Source organism: Nyctibius grandis, chromosome 1 (genome assembly GCF_013368605.1).
Source record: "Nyctibius grandis isolate bNycGra1 chromosome 1, bNycGra1.pri, whole genome shotgun sequence".
In the NCBI taxonomy this organism is placed as follows: Eukaryota; Metazoa; Chordata; class Aves; order Nyctibiiformes; family Nyctibiidae; genus Nyctibius; species Nyctibius grandis.
This window is the reverse complement of record NC_090658.1, coordinates 40,516,709-40,535,661: the sequence shown is the minus strand read 5'-3', so window position 1 is coordinate 40,535,661 and position 18,953 is coordinate 40,516,709. Positions and strand designations below refer to the sequence as shown.

Below are 18,953 nucleotides of genomic sequence, written 5' to 3'. Positions count from 1 at the left end.
AGTAAATTTGCTTTCAGGAATTGAATTCACTCCCTCCGATGAAGCGCTCCCAGGCTGGGCTGGAGGCCCCACAGCACCCCAGGTGCTCTGACCGCAGCAGGGAGCATGAAGCAGAGAAGACAAAGTGTGCACAGTGTGGAGGTGCCAGGCTTTGGGTATGTAGCTCTGCTGCTAGTAACCTGCACGCGATGCTGTATGTGGACTCACCTCTGCTAGCTCAACTATTTTGGAATCTTGTTTCTCAGCATGATGTGAGCAAACCCCATGTCATTTCTTTCAGAAAAAAAAATGACAGTAAATCCCTCCAACAAGGCTTACTCATTTCCTCTCACCCATCTCTTACTACCTTCTTACCACAAAGACAAAAGTCCTTTTATAACACTAGGGCTTATCTTATCTACTTGCTCAACAGCACCACAAAGCTGAAAGTTCAGCAGAGCCCGAACATGGCTCTAGGCTGTGCCTGAATAGGTTGCGTAGAGACTAAAAAAGAATCAAGCCTTTCTTACATCTCTCACCTTGTAAACAATCACTGGTATTTTAAGCATGCATTGACGTCCAGGGAGATCTTCAGTACTATTCTGGACCTTTTTGTTTTGCAACTCTCTTGGGCATCAGCACCGTTTCAGAACTCGTGCTCCATCAGTGCTCCTCGCCAGCACAGACCTCTCCATGTCTAAAGCAAACAAGTTTTTGTTAGAACTTGGGGGAAAACCTCCAGAGCACAGAGCAGCAGAAGAGTTAACGTAGGCTAATGTGACATAAACGAAGGCCACGCTCCGACCAGAAAACACGTACTTGCATTTTTGTGCCACATTAGTTATCAGAGGTGTCCCAGTAAGCAGCTATCTGAGCCTAGCTAAGGGAGAATTAACACTGAGAAAAACAAGTTCCCTTTCAATCGTTGTGTGCTAACCAGGCAGCAGATCCCCGACTCATTAGTGTAAATGGCATCTGCCCTTGACTACCAAGTCATCAACATTTTCTGAGCATGAAAAAGTTCGAGGGAAAAATGAGCTGTCTTACCCATCGGTTTGATTTCAGTAAATTCTAGGACCAAAATTACTCTGCAACTGCAAAGATCGTCTACTAAACCAGAAAAGAGAAAAAACTTGCTCTGAGGTAACACTTGTGTATCAAGTCACCCACATGAGTAATATTACTGGTGTTTTTACATTTGCCTTTGTTTTTTCTCTTTGGATGTTGACAATGTGTTAAGCATTTAGCATCTTTTTTAAGCTACAGCTGAGTTTACGCAGCAACTGATTCATTGCTGAATCTCCCTGCCGCTCCCAGGGCTGGCAGAAAGACAAACTAAGGCAGGAGTCACATCCAGATTAATTACTGGCCCAGTCCCGACTCCAGCCGATTCCCTGCAACGGCTAGCGAGATAAAGGCCTGCTGCACTGCAGGAGGCAGCTCCTGCCTTGGTCATGGAGCAAAGGAGAAAAGCTACACAAAACTCCTCACTGATCTGCTATTAAAATAAGGAGAGGCCTCCTCCCTCCACCTACACTGGGTGCCTTTGTCTAGGATGGGGTGTGCTGCTCTAGGTTCCCCACAGCCGGTTTGTTAAGACCGGTGTTACAAAGCTGCTCTTCTGAATTTCCGCTTTCCTCTCAGCAGCTTTTGGTGACATCCTGGAGCTCTCCCCATCCTCTGCAGCGCTTCAGGCTGAGACAGCTCCAGCCATACTTACTCCTACCTTACTAGTTCACAACTACAGTATATGCAGACTTCTTTGCTTGGGAGAGTCCAGCCTCTGACAGTTAAAACATCTGCAGAAGTATTAAAGTACCTCACATCTCTCTGTGACTCCATTTGATTTCTTGTGGCTTCATCTGAGGTTACACTTTTAGAAAGCACTGGCCTAGTTTTCCAAAAGGTTATGAACAAGGAAACCAATGAATCTTAAAAGATGACTTCATCACCTATTTCTATTAAAAACATTCATTGCTCAAGAGTGTTGTAAGAGATTTTAAAAACCCTAGTGGCTTACACCATGAAGAAGACAATTTTTTTAATGCAAGTGGCATGGACTGCACATGGCATTGCCAGAACACTGGTTTAATTCATTCCACTATGAGAAAAATTGGGCAGAATTTCTAAAAATGTCTTTGCTGATAAAGAATTACTCTGCAATAGGCACCAAAAGGAGTGTGTGTACAGGTGCCACTATACAGGAGCTCCTATACACACACGACAGCATTGCTCACGTACTCATTGTTCACAGTACTCCCCGTGCAGCGCAGGAGCAGGGCCAGCTCACAACTGCAGAGCCAGGGTTTGGGGACAGGGATCTCGTAAAGCACCCCAGAGTCAAAGCCAGGCCCTGATGTCCCACAGGTCACAGTCCATTTACTCTCAGGACACAGGCCCCTGCCAAAACTGCGGTGTGTGAGGGAAGCACCTCCATTTACACCGTGTGTATCCTAGTGACTGCTACTAGCAAAGGCAGAAATAAAAACAAAAAAATATTCCAGTTGTAAGCAGTTTATTCCTAAGCTATCCAGCACAGACCTGCCTTCAGTGTGCAGCTAAGCACGTGGCCCCATCATACAATGCAGAATGGCTATAACCTGTTGTAAGACGAGAGACATAAGCACCTTCAGCAGACAGGGCTGCAAGGAGAGTACCGCCAGCAGCAATGTTACTGCTACTGCTGCTAATAGCTGCACAGACATGTGCTGCGTTCCTGCTGCTACCGAACCAGGTCCCAGGCTCTCCAAGTGTGTGCGCCCCTTAAAAAAATAACCCCTCAATTAGAAAAAAGCAAACCCAGTTTGTACTCCAGGGGAAAAAAACACCCAAACCCCACACTGTATGTCACTAGCAGCTGCACTGCCACCATGAGCAGCGTGGCTGCTCTAACGCAGGTACTTTTCCTCATGTAAACAAGTCCTTATAAGCTGCAAGAGTTACTCAATGTGACAGCTGGCTCCGCCCTCTCACTGGGGGAACATACAGCTGTGCTTTCCTCACCTTTCTGTAGCCATCAGCTGAGTTTTCTATTGCCTTTTTTAAGCACAAACTGCAAATGTGTTTTAGTATCAGTGACTTTCTAGGTAATGGCTTTTCTATACAAGCCCTTTTCACACAGCAAAATAACCCCCTGCTCTAAGAGTAAATCAGAGCTACGATGGACAGAGGGAGTCTCTCCTCTGCCCGTGGGCCCAGACTGAACGAACATACAGCCTCTGCTCTACTGTGATAGAGCGGGGGAGTACTTAAGACTTCCGTATCCCCTTTCCGAATTACAGGCACCTCAGAGGTGTGGATGTTGAAGCTTTTCTGAATTCTGTACCTCAGAACACAGGCAAGCACAGACAGTGCTGAACTTACCAAAACAGCTTTTTTCATATAGGAGTATTTTTGATAAAAACAGATACTCCTCTTTCAAGTGTAAGACAGTTGAAGCACTTCCTCCCATGTGTAGCTTTTTTTTAAACATGATATATTGAAGAACTGAAAACAAAACATCCCAGACTTTTGAATTAAAATACAAGCTTTACAACCACATAGTAAGTGTAGGCTCTTATATTTCAGTTTAAGACTGTATCATTTTTATAGACTACCAAAATAAGCAAAGGATCAGCACTCCATACAAACTGTTAGTTCCTGTGAGGAGGGAGGGTAAAAGGGAGATGGGACTTTAATTACACTAAACTTCTTTTGCAAGTCTAAAGAAAATTCCATTTCAGCAAAACAGATTTGGGTTTAGATTCCCCATATTTCTAGTTCATTAAATAGTGTTTCTTTAAAGACAATTCACATTTTTCTTAAAGTAAAGGGATGATTTAAAGCACTATTAACAAGGAGGTGGTGCTGTTAATGTTTAATGTCAATACGCAACGTCACCTGCTATAAAGGCTAGAAGAGCAACACAACTTTACCTTTACTTCTGAAGACTATTAGAAATCGACTAACATTAGAGAAAAATTTCAAGCACTCTACTCCCGATTCTAGGTCGAGGCTGCTGCTGGCAAGCCTCTGCCAGCCTGTACACTGCCATGAGGAACTTGGCAGGCAAATCCCAACACCTGGATGCTGGCAGTGACATGTGTTTTCACACGTATACCACGAGTCCCGCTTACGACAGCGAGGTCTCTTCCCTGTCTTACAGCATTAAAATGCAAGGAAATTATTAGCTAACATTGCCACTACAATTTTACAAAAGCATAAATCTGAACAAAATAGCTGTTAAAACAAATTGAAGCTCTCTGTTCAACTCTAGGATTCACTCTCCATGACAACCTTCCTTTTCTGTCCTACTCCCTGTCCAGTTTCTTCCCCAGCTCCTTCCCTAATGTCTATTTTACAATAAATAGGTTAAGTGGGTTTACATGATGCAAGCGCAACTCAAGAGACTTTTGCCCTATACATAATAACCATGTTAAACTGTGAGATTATACACGTGATATATCTCTAACAGAGCAACCAGCAGTTTAGATTTTTGAAGAAACACAAGTATTTCAGCATGTACACAGTAATGAGTTTAAAACTGTCCAACATCATCGCTTTCATACATTCTCTTCCTCTTTATAGCCTTAAAGGGATTTTAGACCTTGATGGCGACAATCCCAAAACAAGAGTAAAATGAAATTTATTTTATTGCAAACAAATGTCTAGAGTTAAATTTCTCCACCCACTTTCTTTCAAGAGAAAAGGAATCAGCAGGCTAAGGAGATACACCCATTTGAGAATTGACATGATTAAAATTTAGATATAAAATGGGTGACTCACAGTTTCATTAGCTTACAAAATGGTGGAGCAACTACTACAAGCACACTAGGTATACAGTATTTCGTGGGGAAAGAGTTATACAGACACACAGCTAACTTTATATAGATCCCATTAGACAACTGGATTTACAACAAGTTTTGTTTAATAAGAAATGGGCAAAGCCAGCTTCTTTTCAGAATCAAAATGCAGAAGAAATGGAAAAGAAATTATGGTGTTGTACCTTCACAAGTTTGAGCCTCCACAAATAATGCAACCAAGTTTTACAACTTTAAGAGCTTCTACATATGCTCCACCTTCACTATTTAGCCCCAGGTTTCCTCTTTGCCCCCAACATCTTAGTGAGTTCCAAATGTTACAAAAAAAGTCCTAGTTATTGCCAGAAACTTTTACCTCCCCCTCCTCCCCTCCCCACCCAGAAGCTTCATAGAGAGGATGGAGCGTAATATGGAGCTTTACATGATCTCACGGTATTCACGAGGGCTAAGAAGCCGCCGTACAAGTCTGGTTGCTAACATCGCTATCATATTGTGACATGACTCACGACTGTTTCTTAGAAATTGGGGGATGGGGAAAAAGGAGAAAATTCTTTAATAAAAAGACACCAGGTACAAAGCAACGTTTTACTTTTGTTGTGGTAAAAAAAAAAGTCACATTTTACAGATAAAATGTAGAACCCTGAAATACTGACACATTCTCTGATCGTGCACAATGCTGACTGAGGTTCTCTTACGAATCACTTTAAAACTGCAATTAAAAATGTACAAAAAAAAGAAAAGAAAAAAATCAACCCACAAAGCTTCTAAAAAAGGAACCCGCAGGCACTTCCTCTTGTGGAATGTTTAAAAAGTTAGCCTACTAAAGAAAACAGTCGACTTCTTGTGAAGGTTTTGAAGAAATATGTATCAGTTCATTTATTTGGGTATTCAATAATATCCTTGGTGATAATGCTGACTCCATGGCTTCTGACCCCAGAATTGCTGCAATAAATGGATAAACAGTTAATTTTAACCTGTAATCACATAATGGTTACACTTCTTACGAAAAGTTTAACATCTAGTTCTGGAACTTGAAAAGATTAAAGTCCTCTCAAAGAACAGCAAGTTCCTAAACAACTGAAGGCAGTTAAATTCACTTCACAGCGGTAATGTGAAGCCAAATACTACATACCATTAAGACGGATAAGCCACAGCTGATATTTGATATATCAAGAGCATCAAGCCAGATTAATTTTTGCACAGAAAACTATTTATAGTGATATTACCTAGCATGAAAAGATTTTGCTATCCACTTTTGATGACACATCTGATTATTTCAGACAGCATTTTGAAACATTCACATTAACGATCAGTAAAAAGGTTTAAGTTATTACTACTTACACCCTGCTGCCACTGGTTGTAGCCCTGAGATTGGTTTTTGTAGCCACGATTATTTCCCCTTCCTCTGAAGTTCTGCAAGAGGACAGCAGTTTTTAACTACTTCATCTATATGGATTTTTCAGAAGTGTACTAATACCCATCTTTCTATTACCACCAAAACATCACATACCATATAGAATCTTTCAAATACAAGGTATCAGGCCTAGGTTAAAAAAAAAAAGAACAAAAACTCTCCCTGAAAAACACCAGAATACCAATAGCCTTCCCCTCTAAGCAACTGCTTCTTAAATATGGGGCAAGAACCTCAGAATTAATAACCCAGCTCAAACTGTTGTTGCCAGTGGTCTGGAAAGCTGGCTAATCCAGTTTTGACTCACCCTGTTTCCAGCTGCTAAACTGCACCAGGACAACTAAAAATACAAGAGCTTGCCTATTTTTAGTTAGGAAAGGCTGTAGTTGCTACAAGGATGTGTTATCTGATCAGACAAAAGGATACGGGTCATGCAACTGAAAATAGAAGAACTAGTCCACAAAACTTCAAATAAAGTTATGGTACAAAAAAGGGACACTGTTACCAGTAGATAAAATACTGCTTTTCCCCTGTTTGTGAGTATTAGACAAGCCTGAGCCATGTTTACTAGCTTGGGCTCCATCTGCTGGCTCTTCAGTAATCCAAATTATGTTTTCAAATACTTCCACTGATACTACCATCAGTGAAGACCTAGGCTAGTATGTCTTTACTAGTTGTTTGACACCAGACACCAAAACAAAGACTCTCTCCTGAGCTGTTTCCAGAAAGTTCCCTAAATGCTTGATAAAGATACACCTTGACCGTAAGGCCAAACAACGGTTACTACTACTTGGAGAAAAGAAAAAAAGTGGAAAAAGAAAAATCAAACACTAGCCTTCACACACATGCCCTAAAAATCTTCATCTTTAACAGAACAGAGGTACAGTCTTAACATGGAGCCCCCACATCAGCAACAGAACTTCTTACGTAACATCTGGAGCCCTGGGCACATACACTACACTAGAAAACCAGGCCTTTTAAGTGTAGGATTAGTGTAGTACCACAACCAAGTTTTTGGCTATTGACAGCCACCAAACCTTTCAAACATCATCCATAGTACTGCAGTTCAACTGATAAATTCCCCCAAAAGCATCACCTGGTTGTAGTTTCCCCTGTTGGGCATTCCACCTCTGTTATAATTCCCTCTGTTTGAGTAGCCACCTCTGCTTGGAAAGACAGGGCCACGAGGATATGGGTAGCCAATTGCACCGCTGCTGCCACCGCCACCACCGCCACCTCCACCACCTCGCTGAGGCATGTTGCCTCCCCTCCTGTTGTATCCACCACGATTGCCAGGGACTGCAGGGAGAGAGTTACTTCAATAAAGTAATTGTTCAGGCTGACAGATTCCTTATGTGAAGATTATTGTTCAAAATAACGATGGTATAGAAACAAAATGTCCAAATTCAGTGCAAAAATTTCAATGCAAAGATTAAGTCATCTGGTCATAATGACAAATGGCAATTTAACCATGCACTACCCCTCCAATAGTTTCGTACACAAGCAAACACCAAACCTAACATAAAAACTCAAAGCAGTGCCTCAAGCCACATAAGCAGTGTAATCCAGAATTCTGGCAATCCTCACGTTTAGAGATGGACAATTACCTTTGCACTAATACATTAAATTTGCTGAAGTTGAAATCAAGGTTCCCACTACATTATAGCTGCCACGCAAGTACTACAAGGTTTTGTGCCCTCTGGCAGCAACAACCTCCAAAATTTACAGGCTTATTTCTAGGCTCACCTCCTCCTCTGAAGTTGCCCCGCATGTTGAAGCCTCCACGACCTCTCTGACCCCTATTAAATTGATTTTTATTGCTCTTCTTGTTCTTCTTTGAGCCAGTGTTCTGTTTCTTTTCGGGCGGAAGAGATTTCTTACTTTCCTCTTTATATTGTTCCAAAAGCTTCTGAGCTTCTTCTTTTTGCAACTCTACATAGATTATTTCATCAAAACATTCTGCTACCTCTGGCAGTGTGAAGTTCCCTATAATTGCAAAAACACTGAGTATTCAGTACCAACATTCAGCCGCAATCAAAGCCATAATTTAACCACCTTTCTCCCATTCTTCCTCCCACCCCCTGCACTCCCTCAGTGTAGGGACAAAATTACATAATTTGAGCATTTAAGAAATATAACAGTGACAAAAGAAATAAACAGGTCTTCATGGAGTTGCCAGTACTGTTCCAAACCTTGAAAACATTCTGCCTAGATCTTTTTTTTTTTTTTTCTTTTATAAACCTCCACTCAGAACACCAGTTTCTGCCAAATATGTCACTTATATAGGGCACTTTATGCCAAGACAGCTTTGTGCATCTGCATGAAGCATATCAGCATAACTGAGTAGTGTTAAGGACTGCAGCAGAGGGAACACAATATAGTGTTGTCCTACGAGTTACAATAGTCTTCCAGTTTTGTATAAGTACAACTGTTTAAGATAAAGTGATGTTTTAGACTTCACGTTTACTTAATCCTTTAAACAGATACTCAGCATCCTAAAACACAGTATAGGATTATGTTCCATGCCTTTCATTTTGAGAACTGCATGCTCTGGAAGATCTTTTCCCTCCACCTCTGCCTTCTTTTGTGTTCTTTGCTTGTAGTCTTCATCTTTTGGGCAAACAACAACTGCTTTGCGCTGGAAGCCTGCAAACAGGCACATTTTTCTCCTCTGCGCAGCTGCAGACACATTTGTCTGAAAAAAATGCAGTAACTTACTACACGTAGCTGTCATTGTAAGAGTTAAGGAAGTCAACTTATGGTGTATAGACTTCACCTCTACAAGAGCTTGCAATGAAGTTTACAAACAACTGGACATAAAGATGCTGCATAGTGCAAAGTTACGAGCTCCACGTGTTAAAACACTATTCCTCCCACATCCCATAAATCCAGAAAAGTTCAGACAAGCATTTGTAGTAATATTTCAACTTTGTGTCCCCTGAACAAGTAGTACGTCAGTAAGTGAAACAGCTGCTATTACAATGTAACTTTAATCCCATTTAATTACTCCACTACAGCCTACAATGAATTTCCTTAATCATTTTTCACTGAAGGTTCTACCTGATCCAAAATGAAATTCCGCTTCTTACGAGCTGCAATCTCAATGAACTTTCCAAGACACTGTGGAGCTCTCTGCAACAGTGTGTTAAGCTTTCCGGTGTCCGCCATCTGCCGCTTAAAACCTGCAACCTACGGAGAGATTTCCCAGAGTTTAAGTAGGCCTCATACACATGGCTGACATTTCTCTTTGCTAAATGCTTTCACCTCGCTTCAAGGACTGTTCAATTCAAGGCCATGGCTACGAACTCCTAACTGAAATTCCCAAAGCCTCCATAAGACACAGAGCTTTATAAACAAAGAATCTAGGTGAATCAATACAGCTGAGTCTATAGTATACTCATCACATTACTAACTCAAAGCTGAATGTTCTATTCTGAGGACAGTGATATAAAGAGAAATAGGAATACTTCAACAGTCAACAACAGTTGGCTATTTCTTCTATAGTACCACAAAAACCTTCAGAATCCTGCTGTGCCATGTACAAGTAGCAGCTCAGCAAGATAAAAATCTTTCATGGTCACTAGCTAACCAGTAGCTGGTTTTTTAGATTTCTTCGATACAAAAGAACCCCATGGCAGCCAAAGACCTTGGATTTACAGCAAGTCTTTAACATATCAACAAATAAAATGTCATATTATCACTTACCATCATTTTGTCCATAATAGTATTTGTCCCAAGAATGTTGTATTTCCCAGGATTTGCTGCTGCATGTTTGGTAACCCATGTAGTCTTGCCAGCTCCAGGCAAGCCAATCATCATCACCACCTGTGATGACAAGTTCTATACTTGAGATACTAGTTCAGAGTTTTTCTTTAATATGCAACTTAGACCAGCAAGCCTAATGGAAACTGAGTGGGAGGTGTGGGGGTGCCAGGGGGGTTGAAAAGTCACTGGATACCAAGTATTAAAGCCCCCAAACAAAATGGTCACAGCATTGTATAAAAAGTCTGCTTAAAACTCCACCACTTCTGTTCATCTATCTTGACATCTGTGAGGTTATCAACATGAAACTTACCTCACAATCTTTCTTTTGGTCAGGTCCCTTTGGTCCTCGGACCCTATCCTCCAGGGGGACCTTCTGGATGAAGGTATACTCTTCAGGTACAGGAAAGTAAGGTTCCTCCTTCTGACCAAAGTTGAACTCAACTGCACAGTTATGGCAGAGAACATGTGGGAAGAGTGGCCGCCCATCAAGAACTTCCTTACTTATTTTGAATGCAACACCAAGCTCTTGTCCATTCTTGGAATATGAGAGTTCCACTTCATCACCATCAAAATTCTGGTTTTCAGACAAAGCATTAGTTTGAGTAAAGTTACTTACCGCACTCTATAAAGTTATATAAGTCATTTCACTATATTGACTATATTCAGTCAACTTCTGTAATGTATCATACAGGAACTACTTAAAAGTTTTCTCTTAAAGTGAGTTACTATCAATGATCACCTCATTTAAGATCTCATGATTTGTTTTTAAAGGCTTTAAAGACATTTGTCTGAATATTAAATCTTAACATGTTGGCAACAGTCACTGTTGATAATACCCGCTATTTCTCCCTCCTCCCTAGGTTAAACAATCTGTCCTGCTCCAAGTTTTTCCTGTATTTGGTTTATTGTTTCTCATATCAAAGCAGTCTTAAAAATTCAAGGATGTTTTTCCTCAAAAGAAATATAAGTGAAAACTTACAGCAAAACATCCAATCACATCATTTTCATCAAACTTCTCACCAAAGTCTTCAGTCTCACAATTGCATGTCTTTATTCCTTTTAGAGAATACCCATAAGAGAATTCTTCTTCACCTGAAGAAATAATTTAAACTTATTAAAAATAGGCATTTTCACCTAACCTTCTAGAAATGCAATCACTTTACAGCTACTTAAGTAAGCTGCTCTTCAGGATGTTTTTATTAATGCCAAAAAAAGCTATGACCCCCAAACAGCTACACCTCGTTCGTGTATTCAAGAATGCTCTCAATTGAGATGGAACAGCAGTTTCCCCCATCCCAGTTTTAAAAGCCTTATGCTGCTGGTTCCAGATTCACGTTGACATAAAGCTGAACCACCAGATAAAGACATGACCAAGTACTTTTAAACTCTGAAGACCTGATTATGCACTAGTGTACTTGTAATGCAGTTAGTCAGAAATGCTTTCTGAATTTAGTCCCCAGTAGCACTTACCCCTCCCCATTTTAAAGGGAGTTTGGCAGACATTCAGCCTATGCGACAGCTGAGGATGAAGCTGCAAGGAACAAGCTAACAGGAAGCGTCAAACACAAGGACTCAGGTGGAACTTCAGTACTTAACTAGAAAGCTGCTGCTGCTGTCAGAACATACCAATTCATATACATTTCTCAGAAAGATGTGTCTCAGCAGCAGGTATTAGTTATAAATACCATTATGATCAGTTCCCATATAGCTAATGAAGTTGTATTTCTTCCTTCCTAGCTACTTTCAGAAATCAGGCTTCTACCCCCAAGCCAAAAGAACAATAATGTAGTTATCCAGAAATTTTTATTCACTGGTTAAATCTTATACCATGCCCCACCCTTTAAAAAAAAAAAAAAAAAAAAAAAGGAACAAAACCCCCCTTTTCCTAATTATGACACTACGTGAAAAGGAGAAATCCTTCATCTTGTCAGGTCTTCAAGAACTTTCTCCACAACCCATACTTGACCACTGAAAGAATTAACTCTCAAATAACATAATCCTTACAGGTCTGAATATTTAACAATTTTATTTGATCCCAGTAATAAGCTTTCTTGCATCATGCTCAGTGAATGATTCAAGTTAAGACCACTTCTCAGAACACGTAAACTATACTCACTAAGCTTTTCCCATCTGATTAAGAAAAAATGACTTAAAACTTCAACCATGTACACAATAAGTAATACAGAAATAAACAAATGTTTAAGTCTTACCAAGCAACATTCCACTTGTGTTCAGTGACCAGCCAACTCGCACTTCATGTATGTCAATGTCTTTTGTATACAGGTGTTTAACAGGAATCTTTTCGGTAACCTATTTTTAAATTATTTATTAAAAGGTATGTAGTATTTGTTAAATGCTAACAAGATGAAAACACAAAGGTAACATCTGGAACCTTTACACTTTGGTTCAATCTTTGCTAAGTCTGAGTAATCTCCTTCTGCAAAAATAAAACATGCTTAAGTATGTGAAATCACGAGCCAATCACTACATAGTTACATCTCCTGACAGAGCAATGAAGATGCAAGATACCACATACCTTCAAAGCACTTAGTCAAAGCAGTCCCTCTCAGAGACCAAAAGCCTTAATCCTTTTGATAATTTATTAAAATCACAAAGAAGATGTATATATATTTCTAAAAAAATAATAGCTATAAACTTGGAATTAACAGTAAATTACTTTGCCAATAAAATGTGGTAATGGATAAAAAAATTGCTTTACACAGACTGGGGAAAATGTTACACTCATCCCTTTCCACAGTAAGCAGACTTCCTGGGCAAGTTGCCAGCTTCCCAATAACATAACCAGATTCAAAAAAACCCACCTCAAAGCACTGGAATCTGTAGGCAACCAGCTATTTTCTAACTGCCTTTACCAACTTCACCAAACTAAGCGGAAAAACTGATCAGTATCCTACCAGTTTCCACAACTATTTGAGTCAGGTGACCAAGGTGAAACTGATTTGAAAGTGAACATGGCAATAAATACTGACATCAGTTGCACTTCATTGGCCTTCCAAAGTTAGAGGTACCAACAGACACAGAAATCACTCAATGCAAGACCATGGAAAATGGTATCACTACCCACTCCTCATGGTAGTGGTTAGATTTGAAAGTACTAGAGGAAGAGAACAGAGTAAGCATTTATAGACATAGGCACATCATATGCAAAGAATCATTTAACATCGCTAAGTCAAAAAATTAAGCTTTGTGCCTCCAGTTATTCTTCCATCAACAAGCTGGAGAAATCAGTTTATTACAAGGCTGACTGCTCTTCCCCTTTCTTACCCTTTAGGAGAACTCTTGCTCTCAAAATTCAAATAGCTGCTAAATACATTCAATGCATACTCAAGTCAGAATTATTCAGGTTGGAAGAGACCTCTGGAGGTCAACTAGCCCAAATCCTTGCTTAGAGCAGGTCAAACTCAAATACTAAGTAGGAACAGAAAAAAGGGCTGCTGGGATAATTTATATCTTTTCAAAAAAAAAAAAAAAGCCACGCTTTCTGTAATCTTCAGAAAGTACAGGCAAACTTCTGACTAGCAAGTATCAAAATTCTACAAGCGTTGATGCATGAGGTGCCAAATAAAATTCTTGGTTCAAAACTGAGACTAGAAGTTACACTCTCAAGGTAAATGCAAGCCGCTTTTTTTTTTTTTGTCACGTGGAAGTTCTTATAAAAGAGGAAGCAGTTTTGCAACTTGAGCCACACTTTATCAAGAATCATTCTTCCACAGGCTTGTAAGAGAAGGCCTTCTAGAAGGTCTATTCAGCTGAATTAGTTTCAGCTAAGTACAAAAAAAACCTGGCAAGTATGAACAATACTATATTTAAGCATGCAAAACAGTCTCCCATAAAACATCAGTTTAACTCACCTTCATCTCAAAGCAGACTTTGCCTTTAGAAACTCCATAGGAGGCTCTCCCTCCAGCCCAAAGGAAAGCAAAGCTTTCCATGGTCAGAGAGGAAGCACTAAACCGGTCTCTTGAGATTTTAAAATGCAGGTCACAGTTATCTGTTAACATAAAAATCATTCTGTTTACTCTTATTACAAATAAAGTACAGCTGTCTAATTTTAGGCATTAAAGGTGATTTGAGCTTTCAAAGGTGATTTTCAAGACAAACTGCCAGCAAGTGCTCAGCATCTTTCAGGAAAGCAACTGAACGTACGCCTAGATAGGGCTGCAGGCTGAAGCTCAACCAAAAATCTAACAAAAACCTAGCTAACAAGAGTAATTTTCAAGATGCCATCCTCACTCCTGTCACGAAATTCCCTCTTATTTTTTTCCATCTGCTTAAGAACTTGAATTTTGTCTCATCTATTTCTTGGTTAGTTACCGGAGATATTTTCATCAATATAGAGTAAAGGAATCTGCACTCTGCTCTATGCATGATTCTCTAGATACCTTTTTTTTTTTTTAAGTCTTCTTACCCCTCATGCCCAAACCTAAGGGCAGCTGAGAACAGTAACACTAGTATTTTTGTTTAAGTACTGATAGTAGTACTGTCTTTGGTTAATGTAGTTATTTAGCAAGTCCAATTACATTAAGCCAATTAAAATAAAGTCAGTTAAGTCAAATGCAGATAGGTTAAGCACGCAGAATGTCATAAGAAAACCTACTTCAGCTAAGTAACACGATCTGCACTATGAATTAACCTATAACTCTAAGAACTTCAGTGGAACCTTTGTTTTACAGACATCTTCAGAGCTGCAGCACCATGAAATTTCAAATTCATCTTCTAGTAGGTTTCAAAAAGACAATGCAAAATGGTAACACGAGGTGCAGCATATAGCACTTGAATTCCCCAAAGCAAGGAATCCACAGAAGAAACTCCAAACCTATTTGACAGTTACAAGAAAGGAGCAGAATTAGCAAGCAGTGAGCTCTTCTGCCCTGGTATAAAATCTGCATGGTGCCTAAGGACACTAAAATGCAGTCTTCCCTGTATTACTGGTAACTTTCACACATGAGATCTTATTTTGTTTGCATAAAACCATCCCCAGTTGCAACTCCAATATCTGTGATCCAAGTGTCTTGTCAGTACACCTAACTTTTATTTGTTGCATGAAAACCAGATAAAAATCATACAGAAGAAACCCACATGTGTAGGCTACTTTTAGAACAACAAATGAGAACAGAATTTGAAAGTTACAGCTTCCTTGTAAGACAGGTAATAAAAAGCACTTAAGAGTGCTAAACCTCTTATGTGTCTGGATCATTATGGTCCAGAAAAGAGCGCCAAGTTGTTATACAATTCAGTCTTAAAGCTATGTTTGATTCTGATCTTCAAGCAGCATGTTGACACTTCAAACTAAATCACAAAGTTTGTCCAGTAAAAAACTTTATACTAAAAATAATAATAATGAAAAGTAGCTATTATTCAGTTATTGGGAAAATCAGAAGCTCCTACAAAGGTGGCTACTCACCAGGTTAGCTGCTAGAAACTTGAGATTCAGTTACAAAAATGTCAACGATGGCATATTCAGCAATTTACATGGCTGTAAACTAATACCTCCTTCCATTTCAAAACATTTCTCAGGAAAAAAAACACCTGGAACTACTAGCAAATATGCCAGATAATACCAAAATTTAAGCTTTCCTTCCATGGCACTTTAAGAACCCCAAAAGTTCAAGCATGACTTATTCAAGTTTTTTAATACTGCACAAAGTCCTTATACTTACCCTCAGGAATACAAATGTCAAGTTTGCCCCAGTCATGGTACATCACAATCACAGTAACATCTACAACCTGCCTCAAAAACCCCACTGTTTGTGGGTACTTGCCAATTTCTATGCTTTTCTGATCACTTCTGTCTGCCATCCCATCCGCACAGATCACACCCCCCTCTGCCCCACAAACTCCCTGTTTGCACGAATGGCTCCTTTTTCAGGTGCCCTTACCAGATTTTTTGGTTAGATTTATCAGAAAACATGAAAAAATACTCCACTGGTTGGTACACAAATAGGGTCTCGGCAAGTTATGCAGGAAGCTCAATTTGCAAATTGATTTACACTGTTGACTCTTTCTCTTTCTGAAGTGAAAAGCTCATTTGCTATATAATTAGTTTCTCAAGCTGTTTCTAGGGTGTTCCATGCTCACTCTACACTTGCCCAGCTTAGTCTCCATACTTGATTAGTGTTTTGAGTAATATTTCTTCAGATACTTGTACGATACCACAGATTTCATGGGAAAACTAAGCTTACTACTGCTAAAGACCCATACATCCTTCTGTTCTTTTGTATACTGAAAATGGGTGAAAACTCCATTTATAACTTTTTAAAGTTACTTGACAATGAAAGTCAGCAAATGTATTCACCCCACATTTCAGAAAGTGTGGTTTTAAGATTAAAAGCATAACACCACATCTTTCCAGAGTAAAGAAAAGCAAGTTTACTCACAAGTATCAAGACAAACCACTGTGTCATCAAAATGTTCATCTTCTTCTTCAACAGGTGGTTGAGGGGACTTGGCCCTGAATAAAACAAACAAAAAAAAGATTAAAGCTATGTGTATTTAAACAGTGTTAGAACAAGCATTTCTGTACCTTCTGATTCACAAAATGCCGCCCAGCACCAAAAGCTTATTTACCTGCTGTACTTATTTTCTTCAATGTATTCAAAATATCCACGGCCATGGTCTTCACGTGGTCTCTTCACTCCCCTCTTTTTCTCACCAGGTTTTTGTTCTGTTTTAGCATCTCCTGTAACACAATTAACGATTTAATTACACAAAGTAACTCTTTAATTGGGAATAAAATCCTATGCGATGGTTCCAACTTCGGAAGCTGTAAGAACCTACAGCAAGAGAAAAGCAATAGTACCCTGAAGAAGAATTTTTCTGTGTACTAAGATCAAAACCCGTATCTCAAATTTTTTCAGAAAACTCAGAACTTGTCTGCTAAATCATCTCAGATCCACGACAGCAGCGGCCACGCAGCAGCTGGTACCGCCCTCGATATGACGATCCCCACAGAAAAGCCAGGCCGCTCCCAAGCGGTGGGAAAAAAAAACCCCAATCGGACAAAAAAAACCCTCCCGCGCCGCCAGGCCCGCACCCCCCATCCCCCGCCAGCAGGACATTCCCGGCCGCTCGCAAGGACACCGAGCGCCCCGCACGACTGCGCCTCCTCTCGGCAGCGGGGCGCGGCGGGAGCCCCGCGCGGGGCCGCCCGGCTGCCTGCAGGGAAGGGATTCCGCCTCCTCCCGCCTCCATTGTACCAGGCCTTCCCAGCGCCATCCCGTGCGGCACCCAGGCCGGAAATGACGTCACGCCGCCGAGCGCTCCTCAGCACAATACAGCGCGCCCCAGCGGCCCCTCCGCCACCGCCCCTCCCCCCGCGGCCCGCCACCGCGGCCCCTTCCCCGCGCCTCCCCCCGCCACGGCCCCTCCTCCTCCGGCCCCGCGCAACGGCTCCCACGGGACCCCCGCCCGCGGCGCCGCGCGGTGGAACCCACCCACCCCCTCCTCGCGGGGGAGGCGCCGCCGTCGCGCCCGCTCCTGCGCGCGCCCCGGAAACCGCCCTCCTGGCCGTTGCCGCCGCCGCCCCCTCCCCCCCCCGCCGCGCGGGTTCCCGGGGGGGGGGATTAACGGTCTTCCCGCCGCGTACACTCACCCCCGGTGGCCTGAGCCCCGGGGCGGCCGCCGCCACCGCCACCTTCCGCTTTCTTCTGCTGCTGCTGCTGCTTGGCGGGGCCCGCCGGGCCAGAGGGGGCCGCCGCCGCCGCCGGGGACCCCGAGGTGCCGCCAGCGCTTTTGCCGGGGGCTTCCTTGGCGGCGCCGCGTGGCTGGAGGAGCGGCGGGGGCTGCTGCTGCTGTTGGGGCTGGGGCTGCGGCGGCTGCTGCTCCCCGTGCCCGTTGGCGTCCCCGGCCGCGGCCTCCTCCTCGTCGGCGAGCTCGTCCTCCCCCTCTTGGAAACCCTGGTCGTCTCCGTTCTCATCCTCCTCCTCCTCCTCTTCCTCCTCCTCGCCGCCCGCCTCCTCTTCCATGGGGCCGCCCCCGGCCCCCGCCCGCTCGCCGTTCTCCTCGCCCAGCTCCATGGCGTCGCCATCGGCGGCCTCCAGCCCTTCCTCGTCGTCGTCCTCCACGGTGGAGGCCGCGGCCTGGTCGGGGCCTCCTCCTTGGTGGAGCTGCGAGGCGCCCCCGCCGCTCTCGGCTGCCTCCCCCTCCATGCTGCCGTTGCCAGGCTCAACTGCGCTGCTGGCAGGGCCTCCCCCGCCGGCCTCCTCCTGGTCTAGCGCGGCCTGGAGCCGCTCCATGAGCTCGGCCTTGAGGCCCTTGTCGGACAGGCGCCGCTTTTTCAGCTCCTCCTTCAGCTCCGACACCTTCAGCTTCTTCACGTTCACGGGCGAGCAGCTCATGGCGGCGGCTCGATCCCTGGGCGGCTCTGGTCTGGGGCGGACGGCGGCGGCTGTGGGTCGAGGCCCCGGCGGGAGGCAGTGGGTGGGTGGCGCGGCTGGTGCGTGCGGCTGCGGCAGCTGCAGAGCGGACCCGCCTGGCGCCAAATCCTTTCACCGAGCTCGCGAGGGAGACGCGCCTCGCGGGGCCGAGCACGCAGCACTGCCCGCCCCGCCCCCGCGCACGTAGTCCCTCCTCCCCCAGCCCCCCCGCTACCGTAACGGCTGGCCGCGCGCGCCCGTACCGTAAATACCCGCCCGAGCGCAGCGGTTCCGCGTGGACCCTGCCGCCCTCACGCGTGGGGCTCCGGGCGCCGTCGCGGCCGCTCCTCCGGGCTTCCCCGCGGGGTGTGAGGGGAAGCGCAGCTCTCCCCGCCGGAACGCCCCGCTCCGCGCCCGCAGGGGTACCTGCGCCATGTTGGGCAGGCGGCAGCAGGAAGCGCGGCCGCACGCACCGGCACCGCTGTTGTCCCCTCTCCGATACACCCCTTCGGCAAAATAATCCACTCGGGACTGGAAGTCAGTCACCCGTGTCACTCCGTCCGCCCTTCTGGCGTGGATTAGATCCGAATAAGGTCCCAGCCCTTACACACACACACACGCACA

At 43.4% G+C, this 18,953-nt stretch overlaps 1 protein-coding gene across 1 annotated transcript; it reads right to left on the bottom strand.

Annotated features, from left to right (window-relative positions):
• Positions 1–4,592: 4,592 nt before the first annotated feature.
• HNRNPU (heterogeneous nuclear ribonucleoprotein U) lies at positions 4,593–18,513 on the bottom strand. The gene is made up of 14 exons (XM_068418160.1): positions 17,567–18,513; positions 16,543–16,654; positions 16,353–16,426; positions 13,827–13,966; positions 12,165–12,264; positions 10,934–11,046; positions 10,265–10,528; positions 9,895–10,014; positions 9,250–9,378; positions 8,716–8,884; positions 7,936–8,175; positions 7,286–7,488; positions 6,120–6,191; positions 4,593–5,720 (listed from the first exon to the last, which is right to left on the bottom strand). Exons 1-14 carry the CDS (start codon positions 18,309–18,311, stop codon positions 5,667–5,669), a joined length of 2,535 nt encoding a protein of 844 aa, XP_068274261.1. The 5' UTR covers positions 18,312–18,513; the 3' UTR covers positions 4,593–5,666.
• Positions 18,514–18,953: the final 440 nt, after the last annotated feature.